Source organism: Anoplopoma fimbria, chromosome 17, assembly GCF_027596085.1.
Source record: "Anoplopoma fimbria isolate UVic2021 breed Golden Eagle Sablefish chromosome 17, Afim_UVic_2022, whole genome shotgun sequence".
NCBI lineage: Eukaryota > Metazoa > Chordata > Actinopteri > Perciformes > Anoplopomatidae > Anoplopoma > Anoplopoma fimbria.
This window is the reverse complement of record NC_072465.1, coordinates 14,126,228-14,148,808: the sequence shown is the minus strand read 5'-3', so window position 1 is coordinate 14,148,808 and position 22,581 is coordinate 14,126,228. Positions and strand designations below refer to the sequence as shown.

At 40.1% G+C, this 22,581-nt stretch overlaps 1 protein-coding gene across 1 annotated transcript; it reads left to right on the top strand.

The window, feature by feature from the left end:
- Nucleotides 1-1,451: 1,451 nt before the first annotated feature.
- arhgef25b (Rho guanine nucleotide exchange factor (GEF) 25b) lies at nucleotides 1,452-21,955 on the top strand. The gene is made up of 16 exons (XM_054617078.1): nucleotides 1,452-1,643; nucleotides 10,137-10,459; nucleotides 10,554-10,655; nucleotides 13,866-13,993; nucleotides 14,130-14,196; nucleotides 14,479-14,582; nucleotides 14,795-14,864; nucleotides 16,022-16,111; nucleotides 16,216-16,308; nucleotides 16,546-16,596; nucleotides 16,922-16,999; nucleotides 17,086-17,277; nucleotides 17,371-17,551; nucleotides 17,642-17,847; nucleotides 17,944-18,084; nucleotides 21,029-21,955. Exons 1-16 carry the CDS (start codon nucleotides 1,550-1,552, stop codon nucleotides 21,116-21,118), a joined length of 2,010 nt encoding a protein of 669 aa, XP_054473053.1. The 5' UTR covers nucleotides 1,452-1,549; the 3' UTR covers nucleotides 21,119-21,955.
- The last annotated feature ends 626 nt before the right edge of the window (nucleotides 21,956-22,581 follow it).

Below are 22,581 nucleotides of genomic sequence, written 5' to 3'. Positions count from 1 at the left end.
TTACATACAGAGAAACTCCCAGCTTCACAGTGGAAGTGTCATGGTATTTGTGCAAAAACGCCTTACGTTTTTTTTACTATAAAACCTGCATAGAAGAAAAGGGTTGAGTCACTTTCCCAGTAAGGTTTTCATATTTACTCTTAACCTATGGTATGTCTACTGGTAACCCCTCAGTAGAGTTCACAGATGTTCAGTAATTCAGAGCATTACTACAGCACTGGCTAGCTAATCGCTGCCGCTCTGCACTGCATTCATGTGGCGGTTTCTGCTGATAACGTCATCCCAACCCTGAGCATCATCACATAAGCATAACCCCCACCCCCGAGTTCCCCCAGGGTAAACACTGTTAGCACTATCAGCACTGTTGCACTTGTTTGCAATGTTCTTGCTGTTAGCGTTGTTAGCTGCTAACCCCTGGCTCCACACGGCTGTGTTGAGAGCCGTGTGGAGGCAATCTCGCAATCGTAAATATGCTCTGAATTTGGAATTTCAAAACCTTTAATTGTTGGTTGCTAGCTCATCTTAAAATTGATTATCTAATATATCAAAAGCAAAAAGGAAAGATTAAGAAGAAAAAGTAACTGAAATTCCTTTTTTTCATACCCTTTCATCATTTAATGACTTCTTAAATGTATCTTGTGGCACCCTGAGGTAGTCACGATCCCCAGGTTGGGAACCACTGCCTTAAAATGCATACATTTAGGATCTTGTTTTGTGTTTGCAAATCTGCAGCTGTTTGTGTGTTAGTGGGTCATTTGGCCTGTTACTGTATCTACAGCACTTAAATGCATGCAATTATATCACACATAATTCTGTGATATCTTAGTAATTTAGTCTGCTGCATGGTTGAAGAGAAAAATAAACAGTTGGAGTTATTGCTTAATTCATGGAAAAGTCCTTTGCTCATGCGATGATTGCACTAAAGGTCCCACAGCCACAGAGCTAATACTGAGAAGAGAGGCTGATGAGGGAGATGTGAGGGGAGAGGGGAGAGGGAGCAGAAGGGGAGGGGAGAGGAATGAGAGGAGGTGGGACTTGGAAACAGATGCTGGCACAGCAGTTAGCCTCCACCCCCTGCCTCATCACAGCCCCTCCCTTTCCCTGCCTCTCTGTCGCTCCCTCTCTTACTTCAGGTCCCTCTCATAATCTTTGTCCACTATCTGACCACACAGAGAGGCTGACGAGTGGGGGAGAGTGCTGTCTCTCCCGTTTTTTCCGCTGTTATTCTGCAAATCATGGGATAGAAACGGCTTCTTTTTTTGGTTCCAGGGGTTTCTACTCAGAGTTGGACTATGACTGTGGAGCTCTCGGTACACTTTACCTCCCATCTCCTCAGGGTATTACAGCAGGAATAGTGTCTGTGTGTGTGTGTGTGTGTGTGTGTGTGTGTGTGTGTGTGTGTGTGTGTGTGTGTGTGTGTGTGTGTGTGTGTGTGTGTGTGTGTGTGTGTGTGTGTGTGTGTGTGTGTGTGTGTGTGTGTGTGTGTGTGTCCGTTCAGCATGATGCCTGCTTCTGATAGTCTTGAGTCTAGCAGCAGGAGTGGATCATCATGAGAGGGGGTCACCACCAGCGAGGGTGTGGGTGTCAGCACCTGTTCAGAAAACTTCTCAACAAATGTGGTTGCTGCTTTGTTCGAGATAGAGGTACGTAGATGCTCTTCAGGATTATTTTACTGTAGCTTTTCTCTGACTGTGGATTAGGGTTTTCCTGATTATGATTATTGTCGTTGCTTTTACACAATGCTTGGTAATGTTAGGAGATGCACTCGATTGATACTTATATATGATACAGCAAAGCCAACAGTAGTTTCTCTAAGTAAAAGTAATGGAACTTTTTTATACATGTTTTTGCAACACTTTTATTTATAATTATATATTTTTTCCCTTCATTCAACTCCCAGCATCATTGTGCTTGTCATACTGAGGGGGAAATGTAAAAAAAAAATTAGATTTATAATAATAATAATAATTATTATTATTATTAAATAGATAGAAAACAAATAATGGTATTGTTTTGACAAATACCATTTGAGAAAAGGTGTTGAGTAAAAACAATTGTTCACTTAAACAGGATTTAAAAAAGAACTTTACTGATTATAATGTGGATGATACACCAATCTAAAATGGAGCTGCATTAGTAAATGCAAAAAGGTTATGAAATACAGTCAGTCTCAGCTGAAAAAACAGATCATCATTACTTACTCTTACATGTACGCACCCCTTAACTAGGCCCGCTCTGCTAATTGTCTTTACTCTTATTATGAATCCACATTAGCTTCCACAAAGTTGTTGCTCTTATTCAAGCCAATGTGTGCCCTGTTACTATCTCCGCCAGGAGAATCAAGCAATATCTCTCATGTGTGTGCGTGTGTCCGTGAGGTAGTGTGCACCTCTGTGTCTGTCCATGGCTAATGTCGAATTCTGCTGCAGGAAACTGCATAAGATTTTGGGTGCCCAGTTATGGTTCATGCTCCAGGACCTCTCATGGTAACGTTGACTCACACTATCTCAAAACATGTTTTATACTGCCATTGACTGCCCGCTGACTCCTCACTCTTAAATGGTCTCCGGCCGGTAGGGGCCACTAGAGATAACACAGCTGAGTGCATCTCCGACCCCCAGCCAATACTCTGCGATCAGAGACACAGTAGAGGAAAACCGTAGACAATGTTTATGGGGTAAACAGTTTATTTTATTGTTTGGCAGCTAACAGCTAACGGAACTACACACAGCTGACGGCATCACCGCCACTCAGTTGCCGCTCAGCTGCCTCTCAAATACTGCTCTGCGCCCAGAGACACAGATATTCTGTGCCTTTTTATTGCCTAAACAAACAACTGAAGTCACAGTTAAACACCCATATTACCTCTGCTAACTAGCTACTGTAAACAGCAACCTCATCTAGCAAATAGTGTACGCCAGCTTAGCTCGTCAATAGCTTTCATGTCCATGTTGGTTTTGGTTTATCTTTGAGAGAAAATTGTGTGTATATATATTGTCATCCAAGCAAATAGGCCTGACAATTGTTAGCAATTGTTAGTTTTATCCTTTTCTTTTAGGACTTATTTATTGGAAATCAGTAGTCTTTATTAAGAAAGATGTGATACAGATACAGCGAGAGCAGCCAGTGACTCATGTCTCAACAAAAGTCAGAGATGGAGTCACATCTGGATCTCTGTAGTGTTTCTGAATATGCTGCTGATCACTGAATCTCTGAAACACATGAATCAATGAGTCACTTTCCCAACATTTCCCTCCCTGGAAAACTAGGCTTAAAACACTCATCACACACACACGCACACACTCACACACACACACACACACACACACACACACACACACACACACACACACACACACACACACACACACACACACACACACACACACACACACACACACACACACACAGTTAGAAGTTATATTTGGAAATAAAAAAACAAGATTTATAAGACATCCTCATTATGATCTCTGTCTGCATCACTGAAAATAATTTTGTATTATTAGATGAAAGCTTTTCTGTCTTTGTTTATGCTGCCTACTGCTGTAACATCACTCTTTTAACAATAGCTAAAGCATTTTCAATTGGAGGCAAACACTATAAAAAGTTATTTAGCTAGCAGAACTTTTAAGTCTTTTTGACATTATTAAAAAAGAGACATTAAATCAAACAATTCTACAAAATATCACCCATAAAATCCCAATAGTGTTATGTTTTGACTAGACTGACTTTTACTACATTTAGTAGGGTTTAGTGCTCCATATGTGTAAAATATACCAAAAAGCTTGATGACAACATTAGACTTTTCTCTTTTTTTATCTCTTTTGTCCTGTGTAATGTTTGTTACTATTTTTTTTATAATAGATGCATTTTTTACTGCATATAAAAACAGAGAGTGATTTCTTAATCTGGGCCCGTACAGAACTGTGACAAAGGCAGCTGTACGCACACACACTTTTGCACATGCACAGACACACAAAAACGTCCCATTACTGCCCCCGACCCTTAAATCCTCTGTTGTTCCAGTTGCTCGGGGAGTGATTACAGAACAGCTCTTCTCTGAGCTGCACTGTTCTAACAGACTGTGCAAATACACAAGGTAGATATATAGAAATAAAAACAGTCTAGTTGAGATGCCTTGCTTTCTCACCTTTGATCGCAATGATCTCAGGCACTTTTCTTTGGGACACACATCACCTCTATGCTGTGGTGTCGGTATTGCTGTTATACAAGGTGTTTTCTTCCAGTCTGACTCTAAAAATACCCTTTCTGTCTGTTTGTGAGGTTGTGGATGAGTTAGCTTTGTGTTTATAGAAAGCCTAGCAGTTACAGGATTGCTGCTCTCCTTGTTTCATCTAATGTTTTTGTCTTTTCCTTCATATTTTTTCTATTCTTGTTGTTGCAGGAATACTTTTGCCTGAGAGCCTTTTTCTTTATTTTTGAGTGTTGTTCTTCTGTAGTTTGGGGCTTTCTCTTCTCTTTTATTGTCTTTCTAATATCCCTCTACCACCCCCGAAGACTTCCTTCTTATAACTCCTTCATTCTGCAATCTCTCTCATGGTGTTTCATTTTATTTGGCTCAATGTCCAACAGCTATTTATAGAGGCAGTGAAAGGCCTCCGTATAGAGTATGTTTGGGAGAACTTGCTTGGAAATCTACTTAAAAGTCCTGCCAACAATCCTCATTGTTTTATTACACATACATCACTGAGGCTCAGACACGGCCATGACTAACAGTCCATTAGTACACCAGTGTGTGTGAGGTCATCACTACCAGTATGTGAAGAAGTAAACATGATGACTAACAAGCACAAAAGTGTCTAGTACCACAGTGCAGCTACATATACAGGAGGTTATCTGTAGGCTCAGCCATGTCGCACTTTTGCATTTGTTGTTGTTCTGTGGTATATTGTCGCTGAACAACTGAGGTGCCTGATGTTCATTTGAACTTAAGACACTTAGACATGGCTCTGTGTCCCTACAGAAGAAGTGTTCAGCAGACACTCTCCTCTTAGGCAAGGCAAGTTTATTTCTAGAGCAAAGACATTTCCAAGGGCTTTACATTATGCATCCAACAGGACATATAGATTAAACCATTAAAATACAAGTTTGAAATAATAAAAAAAAAAAACCAGAACTACTGTCTCCGCCATCCATTCATGTTACAGTTTACATCCATGTCCGTCCAAAATATCATCACTTCATCATTTTATCCTATTAGAATTTTTTTCATGAAATTATAATAATTAGCATATGAGTTCTTGAGTTATAGTTATAGAGACCTTTGACCACCAAATTCTAGGTAGAGTCTAGGTGGATGCTTATGCCAAATTTGAAGACATTTTCTATCTGATATATTGCGTCTACGAGAGTGGTCCATAAGTAAATACAATAGAAATAAAATAGGAGTAAAACAATCATTACCATTCAAATCAATGTAGCAGGATGGTCAGAACTAAACCGACTTAATGCAAATCACAGACTCACTGAGGTGAGGTTTTGCAGTAACAGTGGAGTAATTATGTTACAGAGCATAGAGAGCCAGAATAAATGAGTAAAATGTAACAATTTAATGCTTCATCCACACACAACTTTAATCACTCATCATCATGCACAAGGTCACTAGTCAATATTTTTTTTATCAACAATAGATGCAGCATTACTTATATATGATGGGGTTGTTCCTGGTGATGAACTGTCAGATCAATATCACCTAAATCTGCTGTCGGGGGGGTAGAGTAGAGGTAGTTTTTTTGAGCAGCAGACAAAAACTATGAGGGTTGACAACGATGTGCGAGTGAGAAGCCACATCAGCAGCGTGCAGCACCGTGGGAAAAATTAATGGTAGCACGAGGAGTAGATGTCCTGCGATACTGTGAAAACTGTAACTGGGTCAGTTGTCAAAATGCAGGATGTATTTAAATGTGATGTGAAGGGACATTAATCATAATCATTCTTGTCATAGTTTACTGTAAATACAATCAACCTAATAATGGCTCAGGTCACAGACTAATAGGAGAGTACGAAAAGAGTAGACAAACCACAGGCATGACGCTTTATACTTTATTTATTTCTATACACATATGGCAACCATAGACTGTATATACACATTATGAAATGTATCTTCAAGCGCCTGGTGTATCTCAGTTTTATGGTACGAACTGAACCATTTTTTGATGCAGCAGTGGGAGCTGGTCAGCAGATAGCAGGAAGCAGCAACAGTTAGCAGCAACAAACTCGGTTGGAAGCAGCAATATTTTAAAGTAAATAACATGGAAATTACATACCAATGACTGTCAAGTAGATGCTGTTAGCAACAGCAACTGTATGAAGTGGGATAGATAGATTCTGTGTTGTTGATGTACAGGAAGATCAGCTCATCAGATCCTGGTCCATACCTTCAGCTTCAATCTGTTTTTTTTACATGTGACCAACCCTTTTCCTGAGTAACTGTGCAGCAATTTTTACCTACATGTTGAAAGTCCTCTCTCGTGTTTGAGAATGAAACCACTCATTAGTTTAATGTGGAGCAAAGAAGATCAGTATTTTATGTGTGTGTGTGTGGGCACGTGTGGGTTTTTAATTCTATTAATCCATCACTCTCCTGGATTGATAAACTGTGCATCCGCCCTGTTTAGCCGTGAGTGAACGCTGATAATCATGAAAGTGGCTGACTAGTTTTGGTGATGGGTGGTGTGGACTGAGAAGTATTTTCTTTGGCGGTATTCCAACAGGAAGTGAAGAAGTCTATTTAACCCCCAAAATGACTATGCTTGATTATATTAATGATCATTTCATACATGAGCATGCACAGAATATGAAGCACCAACAGTAATAACATGTGTAAAGCTTTAGCCATGCATAGACTAATTACTATATAGTAATTCCTGCTGTTACTGACCACAACCATTTATGGGGTTTAGTCGGGGAGATGTAGTTTACTCCCCAAACCCACTATGCCCACTATGATTCAGAGGATGGTATAGTAACTCATTATATCACATTACATCATATTGTCAATTGATGAAATGCTACTATAAAGTTTTACTCAAAGACACTTTGTTTCCTTACATACTAATTGCTCTCTAAGAATGTCTCCAAGATTGATGCTGTGTAGACTTGTAATCATCAATGGATGTGAATTAAGCTGAAGTAAATTCAGTTGCTTCAGATTCCTTCAATTTCAATCAGTTTCCACTTTCACATATCAAACTGTTGTTTAGCCACAGTGTAGTGCAAAAGACAGGATTACGGACGGAGAAACAGCCTCTTTGCTAATGTTTTGTTTCTGGTTGCTGCCTTCTCTTTCCATCTGGGGAGGTGTCTCGTCTGAGCCAACCGGGTTGCCGAGAGAATTAAACCCAACCCAAGCTTAATCCATCCATCAGTCTGTATGCAGTAGAGAATTTGTGTGGCACATAAAACCACCATCATAGAAGTTACACAAATCTGCCCCAGTGATTTGTGAAAATGGTCACAGAAAATCATTTTCCTGAATTTTCAGTTAGACTTTACTATCCACTATTTACAATTTAATGGACAGAAAGTTTACTCAGGAAGAAAAATGTCAAATCATTTTGATGTCCATAAATCCTGTGAGGATCCATTCACAGCATGAAACTAGCATGCTGACTGCAAACACTCCCTGCAGTCCGGATGGTGGTCCAGCTGTTGCTCTGTGGGAAAATGACACGTTACATAAGTGTCTCAAGCAAACATAACAAGCTGAGTTGCTCAGCTCAGCGGTGATTTGGACGTCACAATGACCATAATGCACCATTAAGGGTCAGTTCACAGAAAACGCTGATGTGTTTGTAGAAAGGTGCACTTTTTCAACAGATGGTAAGGTGGTTGATCTTGATAGATAAAAAACAAACAGAGACAGGCATCTGTCTCTGTTTAGGAGGATTACATACAATATGTGTGTTCATGTGGACATCTGGATGTTTGCATCAACTGATTCTGTCAAATTTCTTCTGTTATGTTCTTACCTCAGTCACAAAGTTGATGATATGGTGTCAGAAAGTAATTTTTGGTAAAGTAATCCTCACATTTTATTGTTGATTGTGGGAATATTGTTTGGCCCTCCCTTCAATGTTGCATAGACGTCTGCGACAGTGCTTGTATATTGGCAGACCAAAGTGTTGGTTTCCATTTTTAAAAAGGGGACTCAAAGGTGCGCTCCAATTAACACACCACTCAGCCTCCCTGGGAAAGTTAATGTCAGGGTGCTAGAAACGAGGCTTGGTGCCTTCGGAAAAACGAAAAAAACGTTTGTGTTTGACTTCAAAAACCAATGACATTCTCATCATCCTCAGATGTACCCGGTGTTTGAAGCAAATGTTAGCATGCTAACACGATAGACTAAGAGGGTGAATGCTAGACATCATAGCTGCTTAACATCAGCTTGCTAACATTGTCATTGTGTCATTTTAGCATGCTAATTTGAGCTTTTAGTGCAATTTGCTGACATGGCTGCCAACTTTTGTTTCCCAATTGTCAATGTCTGTGCTACTTCTTTTTTCTCTCCTCCTCCTTATCTCCATCTATTATTTGCATACATACATTTTTCTTTATTCTTCCTTCCTAAACAGGTTGATTATTGTTGCTCTGCATGACTTCTGACGATATTCTTTTGGAAGATAAGCAAACTGTCCAAATTATTCAAACCTTGGCCAACAACCACCACAAACACACACACATAACACACACATACACACTTTCTCTCTCTTGCCTACACACACACACACACACACACACACACACACACACACACACACACACACACACACACACACACACACACACACACACAAACACACACACACACACACACACACACACACACACACACACACACACACACACACACACACACTGACCCTCCTCCCTTTCCTCTTAATCATCCCATTATATAGATGAGTTTGTGTTGTTCACTGCAGTGAGTCCCAGGCAATGAATTAGTTTGATTACAGTCTTATTTAAATTCAACCTACTTTACCTGTCCACATTGTTTAGTCGGAGACTAGAGACTTTTGTCTGACATCATATTAACATGATAAATACAGAGTACACGTATTTGAATAAAATCATCGCAAAAGATCATCACCAATGCCGTGAACAGTGAACTTAATATTCTTGTGTTTGGGGAAGGTTTTGCTGATCGTCGTGATATAAAAGAAGAACTGAAATGAATAAGTGAGAAAAAGCACATCATTTAATATTTTATTGTCAATGCGATGTCTTGTTTAATGGAAGTATCAGGCAGTTTGGGCTAATGGATGACCCAGATTTCCACTGGCTTCTTGAAAGCTTGTTATTATGATTACAGCTTACATAAATGTGCTGACAGGGAATAGTGGCTTCTGGCAAGAGTCCAGAACGACAAAATGAGCCTCCTGAAAGATTCCACTTTGCTACGATCAGCAGAACAGAGTGAAATGTTAATGTTAGGGTGCTTGATGAGAACAGTGTGGTAGAGGATTATGTACCAGTTTCCATAGTCATGAGACCTAAAGATGGACACAAAATCCAGCTGTGCTATAAGTTGTTGATGACAGCAGTTCAGTTAAGATGTGATGTGTTCAGTTTAAAAAAAGGACTGATGTCCTGTTATCTGCGTATCAGTTGAGCTACACCGCATGAGGTGCACCTATGCAAAAGCAAATAATGTGTGTGTCAATGGAAAACAATTCATGTTCAGTTATGCTTTATTCTAACTGCCTGTTTCCTCCACCATTGTTTCTTACACAGCTTAATAAAAGCACTGCAAATATTTTGAATAGGACATTGTTGGACCTTCAGTCAATGTCACCAAATGTTTTACTTAAGTATTGTAAATATTTTATTTTTTTTAGACAAAGTCTAACAAATGCATGCAGTCAAGCTGCCTTATATAATCTCCACTTAAATTTATGAGTCCTTCCTCGTGAGAACAGATGTGTTTATATATAATTTTGGACCGGTGGGTACAGTAGCTGCAGCTACTAAAGTTACAGTTAGGGCTTAACACAGGAAATTGACCAACATTTTTGTGCAGAAATCTGTCTGCAGCATCTGACCTGAGAGGATGTACCCCACAATTAGCTGCTCTATGTTAACCCACTCCTTTCCCCTCTTTTTCCTTCTCTCTGCAGCAGAGTCGTACTCTGTGGCGGGCAGCACCGGCAGCATCACCCCATCGGTGGGCCCTGGCCCCCACCAAGCCTCAGGCAGCTCCAGCCCCGGCTCACACTCCTCGTCTGGAGGATCCCGGCACCCCGTCAGTACTCTCAAGAAATGGCTTACCAATCCCATCCGCAAGCTGAGCTCTGATGCCAGAGGAGGAGCGGGAAAAGTGGAGAAGCAGATGTGCAGGTCAGACGGGAGGCAGCCGCCATCGCTCCTTTCCCACAGTGAAACTCAGCCGAGGCCTCTGGAACCGCAGGACAACTACACCATCCTACCGTCAGGAGATCCGGTGAGACTTGAAGACGGATGGCTGCTTTTATATCTCCTCAGGAAATACACTTTATGTTCCTGTTTGTAATGGTTGTTGTGTTTGTGTTTTACAGGTGTGGACGGATGGTGTGTTGAGTCCTGCAGCTCCTCCTACACAGCCGCCCTGTCAGAGCTACTTATCTGACCTCCGGCAAGGCAGAGACCCTCAGACTCCAGTAATGTCTCTATTCTACTCTATTCTAGTCCATTCTGTTCTATTCAAAGGTCCGTCTCGGCACATAAACTGCAGTTGCTAAATCATATGAACAAAGAAAGAAGACAAGGTTGAAAGTTATAAATTTCTTTGCTGCAAAAAAAAGATTTGGGAACATATAGCACATGTCACTGATGACATGGCATTCTATTAATTTCACATAAGATAATTTAAGTACTGTACAAAGTAGTTGAGAAACAACATAAAAAAATATATATACTTTTTTAATTTATATTGATTTTTAAATTAAAGCTAGGGTGGGCGAAAACAGCCGTTGAGATTCCGTCGCGTGCTCTCTGGCCTCTCCCTGCCACGCTACCTGCTGTAGCTCCTCCCACCGAACGTCAGTTATGCGCGTTCATGTGAATTCAGTTACATTGATAGGAAGACGAAACACGCAGGGACGCACCAACGTCGTTGCCAAGGTGACCGGACAGTCCCACAGCCAATAAGAACGGAGAATCGGAGCCTCGCTCTGATTGGTCAAAGTGTACATGAGCGGTGGCAATTTTTGGGTGCGGCCCACAGAGGCAGGGGAGAGCAAAGTTATGAGCAGATATTCTCAGAGCACTTCACCTACATATAGCTGACTGGCTATTAGGACAGTTTTGCCAAATATTACAGTAAAGAAATTAATTAATTAATACCCACCCTAGCTTTAATGAATAAATAATGCAAACTATTCAAGTCAGAGGTCCTATCACCACTTAATTCTTCTCTCTCCTCAGTTATTGTAATTCTTTCAGTGCAACCTCTCTCATCATCCAACCCTTAGGTACTGCAGGTATAATGAGTTATTAATGTATAAATTACAGAAACACACTTAAATGTCACACTGAAACTATGAATTATAAAATGCAAAATCCAAAATCCTCTACATCATGTTCAGTTTAATTGCCATGTGAAATAATTCTTATTTGACGTCCTCTAATTGTGTCAAATGAATAGCAAATATTTTCACATTTTACTGCATATTTGTGTGTGTGTTCACAAACAAGAACACAAGCACATACCAATACTTTTCTGGTAACCCTACACTAGTGAATACTCTCTGTAAGGCCCTGAGGAGTGGAATCAATCCTGTGGGCTTTTCTATTCAGCATCTGGAAGTTATCAACTAGCAAAGCAGTCTGAAACAGGCTGAAACAGGGTCAGGGTAGGGGGGTGAAGGGTGTATATTCACGACACCCAAGCAGCCCAAGCAATAATGAGCTAATTAGCCAAGGGTCAATCAAAGGCTGTCAGACATACGTGAACATAAATACTGTTGTTGCTGTTGGACTGCTGAAGGAACCGCTTTACCTCCTCGTCCAGCTAGGCATCAAGCTGTAGTTCCTTCCTTTCTCGGCCGGCGAATGATCCAGTTCCAGTTGCATTGTTTGATATTGTTCTGCTTGATAAATGATGGTCCTCACTTTCAGCCTTTCTCAGTCCATTGGCCCTTTGGGACAATTTTATTTCATAGACACCTGAAGCTTTATGTTTACTTTGGCTTCTCAACGCTTTAATGTTGTTATTCCCAGGTCAAGATGTATCATCTCTTAAAATGAATAATTTCACATTTGGAAAATATGACTTTTTGCTTTCTTGCTGAGATTTGGGTGAGAAGATTGACACCACTCTCACTTCTTACGGTATTTATAACCTAGAGAGGCCAGTAAGCTTAGTTTAGAAAAAGGGAACAGGGTATAAAATCGGCCAACCAGCACCTCTAAAGCTCACCAATTGACACATTGACTTGTTGATCATAACCAGAGGGGAAGTTTGAATCGGCCTTAGATGTTTCTCCTATGCAGAATGTCTGCTGAGTGAAAACGTGAACAGTTGACTCAGACAGAGCAATAGAGCATAAAATACAGATCCTGAAAATAAACAGAGGTCATCTTTGACCTACAAACTGAATCAGCAGAGGGATTATCATCTAGTCCACTGAGGCAGAGCACAAAATGTGGTGAGACTACAGTATGTCAAGAGGATTGCAGTGAAAGTCACATTAGATTATACTGCTTTTAGGCAAAGAGAGATATTGGTTATACAACAACTTTACATACATGCCCTACCTATTTTATCTGACTGGACAAATTGTACAGACGTTGTTCATTACTCACCTTCATCTGTAAGGCCTGACTCTGCTTTTCCAAATTTCTCTGCCCAACAGTCTCCTCAGCACCAAGGAGAGACATTAAAAAGTGATTACTACTCTCAGGTTACGTGGAATTTGGTGGGTGGCATGATTTTCCAAAAGGGATCATAAAAGGGAGCATAAAATTCCTCCACTGATTTGTTCTCCAGGATTAGGACCCTCTCAACTTTGTTTATTTCTGCAGATGTGTGCTAGCTGGTTCAGGGGCCGCTGTAGTTGAAGCGCAATGATTTAAGTTTATGTGCTTGTTGCCCAGTGGTCAGACATCACTCTCCACCACAGCGCTTAATAGAAGTACTCCGATCCTTCACTCAAGTAAAAGGACCAATTTAAGGATGCTCCATTGCAATTTAAAGTCTTTCATTCAAGTAGAGAATATTATCAGCAAAATGTTTAAATTCAAGTATTTAAAGTAAAAGTACATTTTATGCAGAAAAAGGGCCCCTGTGAATAATATATTATTATATGATATATAATTCTTATTGTATATTGGATTGTTCATACTGATGCCTCAATGTGTAAGTAGCATTTAAGTGTTGGTCTGGTCGAGGTGTGACCCAGTGGTTCCCAACCTGGGGGTCTAGCTCCTTCAAAGGGTCATAAAGGGTCGCTCTGCTACTCATATTATTATTCATTTGTCTGACTTTTTTTATTTCTAGTTATTTTTGTGAATTAATGGATGTTACTTCAAAATCTGTCTTTGGTTAAACTGTTAACAATTTATAGAGATATACATTTTAACAAGGGGCCTTAGATGGACACTGCTTTAAAGGTGGTCAAAAGGATCAAAAAGTGTTGAAGCCATTGGTTTAATCATTAGCATATAATTTAATTTTTTAAACTTTGGTGTTTTTTTTTTAAATGTAAAATCGTAATCTGAAAAGTAACTATCCCCACAGAACAGTACTTGAGAATATGTAACCTCAACTGTGCACCACAGATAATGGTGCCTCTCTGTCTGTCTCCTCTTACATAATATGTTATAGTGATGTTCACTAAAAGCTGTTCTCTCTTGTTTGCGTGTTTTAGAGTCATAGATCCAGCATCAACACTCTCCAGGGGGAAGACGGCTGCACTGTGACTGACGACTCAGCTAGCCAGTGGTCTGCGACAGTGGATAGCGAGGAGGAGAGAAACATTGCCCTAGAGAAGAGCATGTAGGTGTTGACCTCTACATTAAAGGATGTGGGAAACATGCTCATTTGCTTTTTATTACAGAGAGCTAGATGAGAAGCTTTACACCACTCTCATTTTTTATATCCTTTATTTGCTGTTCCAAAATCTCCCTCTCAGATACGTGCTGACAGAGCTGATAGAGACCGAAAGGTTGTATGTGGAAGATCTTGGACTCATAGTGCAGGTGTGTCTCTCTTTCAGCTTCTAAATAATCTGCTTATGAAATGTATACGTAACTGAGATCCCTTCATCAATAACATGCTGCAACATTCACGTCTCAAACGGAGAGAAAAGTTTTGTTTTCTGTCCGGAAACTTCTGATTTCATTGGTGACATGTGTCTGTGTGTGTGTGTGTGTGTGTGTGTGTGTGTGTGTGTGTGTGTGTGTGTGTGTGTGTGTGTGTGTGTGTGTGTGTGTGTGTGTGTGTGTGTGTGTGTGTGTGTGTGTGTACGTGTGTGTGTGTAGGGCTATATGGGCACTATGGTCAATCAAGGAGTTCCAGAGGACCTGAAAGGGAAGGACAGGATTGTGTTTGGAAACATCCACCAGATCTACGACTGGCATAAGGAGTGAGTCAGAGACATCTCTTCTGCCCCCCACCCCCCTCTCTCTCTAAATTTGAACAATCTCTAACACATATTTTCTCTGAGGTTCTTATGTTTGATGGTGGTTCAGCGTGTGTCACGTCCCCTGTGGCTGTTTGTTTCCAGTTTGTGTGTCTGTGTGTGTGTTTGACTGGATGACTGTTCATTCCTGACCTTCTCTGCTTCGTGTCACACAGTTATTTCCTGGGAGAGTTGGAGAAATGTGTGGGTGACCCAGACAGCCTGGCCCAGCTCTTCATCAAACATGTGAGTCTACGGATCAATGAGTTACAAACGTGGATGACAAATTTCTTTTTTCCTGGCTCTGTGTGTTTTCAGTTTGGCAGAAGGTCGCAGCTGTCTCAAAGATCAGAGCACTGGCTGTGTGTGAAGCCTTGGCCCCCCGCCATCCAGATGTGTCTTCATGTGCAGATCAGTTTGTCTGCAGGTGCAGCTGCAGAGTGAACGGTCTTGTAATCATCAGCTCCTATAGCCGACTGTCAGTGTAAAAGATGCTCTTCAGAGACTGGGCCGTTTGAAAATTAGCTGGAATTACAGATCTCAGAGCTCTATAAAAAGTACTTACGCATCAAAATGTTTTTCACATGTGGTTGTTTAACACTGAACTTTATAGAAAGCTATTACAAGGAATCTTTAACTGGTTATGAAACAATCTCAAATAATACTGATTACTCTAGGACCTACTTGAAGATTGGCCCTTGTTCTTAATCCTTGTCATTGGGTCCGATTCCCCTCCTACCATCAGACAAAATCATTCACAGACCCAGACCCAGCTTCGGTGCTGCCTTCGACCTGCAGTCGGAGCTCCAGCGGGAGGTGGAGAGCTGTGCACCCTGCAGCAGCGGCTCCTCCTCCGGCCAGGAGCAGAGCTTTGCCTCGCTGCTCTGCTGATCCCTGTTGGAAGCAAACATCACACTTCCGAAGGCCGAAGCTGTATCTCTGGGGATAAACACAGATTAACTTTTGAATCAAAAGACACTGATCACATGGATTCAGTTAAGGAAAAAAAAACTTATTGACACTGTATATATCAGTGTATAGTCTCGTTACAGCAGGAAAAGTAACTACTCAGAAAAGTTGGAAAAACTACTATGATCTGGCAGCTTTTCCAGCTCAGCTTCCCTACCTGCTTCACTTAGTGTAGCACGTCGAATTAAGCCACAGCAATTTAAGCCGTTCTTTCTCAACCACTGGAACTATTTAATGAGGCAAATGTCCTGCACTGGTTTGACAAAACTCCCCGAAGAACTCTTGAGGGAATGTGAACAAAACAAAACTGAGAGGAAACTGAGAGGAGCCAGAGAAGCTCAGAGGCTTAACTCTTCCATTTCCATTCGCTGCAACGCACACACAGAATATTGGTAATATTTGTCACATTACATCTCTCTGTCTCTCTCTCTCAGGAACGGCGTCTTCACATGTATGTGGTTTACTGTCAGAACAAACCCAAATCAGAACACATTGTCTCTGAGTTCATTGAGACATACTTTGAGGTGAGTCAACTTTTGTACTACAGTCAATTTTACTGGAACTCTGTAAAGACATTTTTTTTTTTTACTCAGAGCACTTTTTCTCTTTTTGCTGTCACCCCTGACAGGATCTCAGGCAGCTGTTGGGTCACAGGTTGCAGCTCAATGATCTGCTCATCAAACCTGTTCAGAGGATCATGAAGTATCAACTTCTGCTGAAGGTTTGCAGTTTAACATGACTGCGTATCTGCATGCATGACACTGTTTCACAATATTAAAGATTAAAGATAAGATATAAATCTTCACAGGAATTATGATTATTAATCATGTAGCCACTTATAAAGTCCCTTTGCATCAGATCCAAGTGCGTTTCCTTCCTTTGTTTTTTATTATAATGATATCTTTTACTTTCATTTTGAAAATCATTAAAACTCTAAAAAAAACTCTCTGATCGCCAGGACTTCCTGAAGTACTACAGCAAAGCAGGACGGGATGTTGAGGAGCTGCAGGTATGAATACATATACAGTCAGATGCCAGTTTATCAGGTACATGTAAAGCCAATGCAGTCTAATACAGTTCAAGTCCTGCAAAAGTCCTCACTTAATAAAGGCTATAATATTCAGTTGTTAGTGAAATGTTGAACTGTAAATCTCTCTGATTTCTGTAACCTTTATGAAAGGTAGGATTGGTAGCAGGTATGTTATATAAGACTGCATTAATTGTAGCTAGATGTACCTAATAAAATAGTAACTGAACGTGAAAATTAGTATTCTGCATATCAAAAAATTATGTTTTCACTTATTGATTCTCTTTCATTCAATTTCTCTCATCAGAGGGCGGTGGAGGTGATGTGTTTTGTGCCAAAACGCTGTAATGATATGATGAATGTGGGAAGGCTCCAAGGTTTTGAGGTGAGATACTGATATTTCGTGTCCTTCATCACTGATGAAACACATATCCAGGGGACTATCAGTGTATGACTAACACACTGTTTCAGGGGAAAATCACGGCTCAGGGGAAGCTGCTGCAACAGGATACCTTCTCCGTCAGCGAGCAGGAAAGCAGTTTCCCCTCTAGAGCGAAGGAGAGGAGGGTCTTCCTGTTTGAGCAGCTGGTCATCTTCAGCGAGCCAATTGATAAGAAAAAGGGCTTCTCTTTGCCAGGGTACACTTTTAAGAACAGCATCAAGGTGCGAGTGACACTGTATTTTAAAACATCTTTAAAACATCTCTGGGTTAGTGTTTTTTTTCTTTATGTTTAACAACGGTCCTGTGTGCTTCAGGTCAGCTGTTTGGGAGTGGAGGAGCACTCTGAAATTAATCCATTCTGTCTGGTCCTGACCTCCCGTGGGACTGATGGCAGTGTGACGCGCTTCATCATGCAGGCATCATCTCTGGAAATACAGCAAGCTTGGCTCGATGACGTGGTCCAGATCTTAGAGACTCAGAGGAACTTCCTAAATGGTTACAGAGCTCAGAGTTTCCTTAATAAATCCACAGATTCAAGAGTTTGGTGCGTTTGAGTAATGAGACATCTCTTCCTGTCCACTGCAGCCCTTCAGTCTCCGATAGAGTACCAACGCAGGGAAAGTAATTCAAACAGCCTGGGCAGGAACGAGAAGCCTCCAACTGCGTCAGCATCTGGCCTGCGACCTCACTCCTCTGCATCCATGGACCGACGCCATCAGCCCTGCCTGCTGACTTACAACACCTCCCTGCCCTCTCTGCATCCACCACACCACAGCCCGGCCTTGAAGGTGGTGAGTATGCAGCAACACTCTCATAGAACATGTGTGTACATTGATACATTTCTCTTTATCTGACATCCTATTTCTTTGATTTCTCTCTCTCTCTAGCTCTCTGATCCCTGTGCTGCTACACCTGAAGCAGCTCTGCCTCCACTTCCCTCCCACCAGCAGCTGGGTTTGTGCACAGAGGGGAGACATGCCCGCTGGACGTCCAATGGCCTGCCTCCCTGCAGCCAGCACAGCGTTCAGGTACATCAGTCTTTCTTCACACAGAAGTGAAAGGTGTATTCAAATTTGTAAGCAGAAGTAGTGACATCACAGTGTAAAAGGTTGGTTCACCCAAATAAACAGCTGGTATCTAACCATGACACATATTAGAGATATTCATGTTTAGTTCATATTTCTCACCATAATGAAAAAAACGATATTTTCCCCAGCATAGTCTTTTTTCAGGAACAGCCTCTCTGTTTCTTTCCATTATTCACAGAACACACTTTAAACAGGTTTCTGACAACTTCTTCTGTTTCATTAGATTACATTGTTTCTGGATCAATAGTGTGTTGGGGATTTTCAACACTGTGAGCACCACAAACAAGTTCCATTCTATAGGGATAATTTTGAGAATATTTTTTATTAAGTGCAACACAGGACACCTCTTCATTCGCTCACTCAAATATTATTATTTATTATTATTATTATTAAAAAACAGAAAAGGAAGTAAAATGCAATTTTTTAACCTGGTTACTCTTAAAATATGCTCAATATAAAGTATATGTCATGGAATCATTTTTGCATGTTTCAGATCAAAGCAGTAAAACAGTGAAATACATAAATAGTGAAAATATTAATTTTGAAGAAAGGTTAATGTTTTCAGAAAATGTAAATTTTTACTTTCCATCTCTGTCCAACCAAATGATTCAGTGGTGCAGCTGTGAGGATTATCAGGTTAGGTTAGGATAATTACAAACTGTATAACTACCACGTTAAGTGTTAGTGTATTGTGCAGAGTATAAATAACATTACATTACATTACATTACATTACATTACAGTCATTTAGCAGACGCTTTTATCCAAAGCGACTTACAATAAGTGTATTCAACATAGGTATTCAAGAGAACTACTAGTCACCAGAAGTCATAAGTGCATCTCCTTTCTTAAACAAGCATCTAAAAGCATACACCAGAGCAAAAGTATAGTGCAGAAGCAAATTACTACGAAAACAATAAGTGCAACAAACTAATACAAATATAATAAGTGCATCGACTGATACAAATACAATAAGTGCAACAAACTAATACGAATGCAATAAGTGCTACGAGGAAGGCTCAGGGTAGTACTTCTTGAAGAGGTGAGTTTTCAGCCTGCGCCGAAAGATGGGCAGCGACTCTGCTGTCCTGACGTCAGTGGGGAGTTCATTCCACCACTGTGGGGCCAGGACAGGACACATTAACACTGGGTTTAAATTGTGAGGATCAGATTGAGCTGTTAACTCTAAGTCAGAAGCCTGTTTGTTGTTGTGATCACTGATGATGAGGGGAAATTACTCTTTAGTTGCCTTTGTCAAATATCCTGTTGTTGTTTCTGTGTGGATATACAAACCAGGTCGACCTAAACTGTAGCAGGTGTCATTTAATCATACTGTTATTGGAAAAACCACTGACCTGCAGTTTTATCTTACTCACCCAGACTTCCACCAGGAGGAGGAAACGGTTGTCACGTTTAAGATGTGCTTATCTGGCCTGATTTCAAAAAGTTGCTCTTGTTGTCCATCTTTGTGTTTCCATCCGGCTTTAGGTTCAGGAGTACAGACAGGTTTCCCATGTCCCTAAAACCTTTATTATTGAGCTTATCTCTCTGATTTTTCCGAACATGACATTTTTATGAAACTATCCCATAATCCTATTTCTGTAAAATCCAGTGCCAATTAGGTTTAAGAATTATAGTTAGTTACTTTTTCATTTGGATCATGTCAGAATCTCTGAATATTTTACCATTAACAACTGATGAAATGGCTCAGTGCAATGTGAAAGGGGTCACTGAAAGGGGAAAACCCCAAAAACGTTTTCACCTCGCACAGTTTAGTTCAGCTCCATGGAGCTTATTGGTGGCTTTCAGTTCATTGTTTTGGTTTTACACCCTCAACTTTACTGTTTTGGTTCACTCTGAACGCTCTAGTCAGCATAGTTAAAGCAACGACAGGCGGCTTTCTTGAAAGACCTCTTAAACCACTGTACGCTGCTTGCTCAGCACCAAACAGCAGATACAGTTAACGACTAACTGGTGAACATAGTAAAGTATTTAGCAGCTAAAGAGTCAGATATTTTTCCTAAGGAGTTGGTGAAGATCAAAAAACAGAGCTAAAAGCGAGTTAAAATCTGATTAACATTTGTCAGGTGGACAGAAACACAACTCCAAATGAATGATAATGTTGCTCCGTAGCTGCTGAATGTATAAACATTAATGGTTGCTAACACGTTGGCTGTAATAACTTTGATAATATGTTAAGGTGTTATGAGCATGTTCTGCTTCCCCCAAGTGGCAAAACAAAATAAATTAATACATTTAAACAAATATTTTTACAAAAACACATTCATTGATTGAAATGTTAGTCATGAGTACACATATTTACCACATACCTGGTGTAGCAACAGAGAGTGAATAATTCAATGTCATCTTTTAACCCTGTATCAATATCTTTAGATAAGACATGAGTCTAATATGTAAATATATAAGTGTACACTGCAACAATTCAGTTACTGACAGACTGGATTTGTATTTAATTAATTGTTTACAGCGTACAATCGATACTTTAATGGTTATATCAGTGTGATGTGTCTATCTCCATAAAGCTAATGTCCTACCTCGTGGTTTTGTCCTTTGGTCGTTCAGCAATAATACACATTTTATCTGAGAATTTGGCTGTTATACTTTAAATTTATTTTGTTAATACAGAAAGTAATATAGCGCATATTATTTACATTTAAGCAACCCAAAAATTCAGAATGATGATTTTCTAATCAGTGTTCTCAGCAATGAGGCATCTTCATTGCTGTGTGTCATTACCATTCATTTAACTGAAGTTAAATCTTTTTGTACTGGTAATATAAAGTTGGATTTTTTTCAGCTATTTGAAGTACCACATTTAAACCACACACGTATTTAAAAACATGTAATTGCTTTTGTCCTTTTAAGGGTGTGACTGCCAGTTTCCAGGCAACAGCATTAAACGAGGATACACATCGGCCAAACAATATGGATCAGCTGAAGGAGAGCGAGCAGTAATGACCTGCTGTGACGAATGCACTTGCTTTACCTTCCTGATGTAGGAGTGCCTCGACTGCGTCAGAATGCTCCATCAGCATTGTTTGTGTCACTTCTGTGCAGAAGTCATCAAGGTCTCAGTGTCTCCAATCTTCACATTTTATCTTATATTCCCCCTCTTAAATTCCTTCAAATAGCAGCAGGGTTTAGGCTAACCTCGATTTTATATTTGTAATAATATTGGTTCAACTGTAAACCTACACATGTCTACAGATGGTGATGACAGATGAGAAGAAATGTGTGAAAATATGCTTTTGAAGCACAACAGAGACTGAACTTCATATTGTATATATATATAAATTTCTTACTTTTTCCATTGAAAATTAGTGAATGGATATTTTTGTAATGCTTAATATTTTCATAAGGGACCACCTCCACTTCAGTCCCCCTGAGGACTCTGATCTCCAATCCCTTTACGCATTCATGCTATGTGTTATCAAAATAGACTGCTGGTTCTAGCTTCACTGTGTGCTCTGAATCCATAAGAGTTTTGTATGTCTGTGCGTTCCCTGCAGATTAGCAAATTGCTGTGTTTTCCCTTTGGTGGGCTATTTTAACCCTGCCATTGTTAGACTGTTATCTGAACGAAACACATTAGCAAACTCACACAAAGCTCACGTCCCAATGAAGCAGACAGAGAAAAAAAGGGAACAGAGAAAAAACAGGGGTGCTCACCTTTCACTGTCATCTTGAATGTAAATAATTTCATGTGGGATCTTATCATTAAAACTCTTTGACTTTTGTTCTCTTGATAAACACAAAGAATTAAAGAGGAATGCTGTTCAGTTGTGGTCATTATCATTTTCCCAAAGAAAGAAGAAAAATGTACATCCTTCTCAAACCATGCATTCATTTCTTCAGTGTACTGTAAATCTAAATAGACACATGAAAACTTTGAAAGAAATGAATGACATTGTATACTACAAAAATCACTGCAGGAAACCATGAAAATATTTTTTTAAACGAGTAGATTCTCCTTGAACCACAATTCCTTGATGCCTCAGTAAGGAGATTGAGGCCTGATTGTGCCAACAGCCATGTGATGGCATGACACATTGTGTCCCAAATGCTCACTGTTCATTTACACTGTGATTTAGTGCAGAGTGTGGCTGGGGACTCACACTATGTATTTACTGCACATTCACACCTGCATGCCTTTATTAACAGCTTCTCCTATACCTTATACGTCTATGCTCACTTATACATTAAACACGTGTTGCCTTCCGTGCACTTCTATTTACCTCACTGCAAATATAACCTGCACTTGCTTTAGTTGCCTTTATTCTTGGAGTCACAATATAATGACTGTAATGTAATGAACAATATGAAAGAGTATATGAACCCAGGACTTTATGATGCAGGTGCCAACTATTGCATTTGATAATAAAAAAACAAGGTACTAAATTCAACTTTTATCACACAGT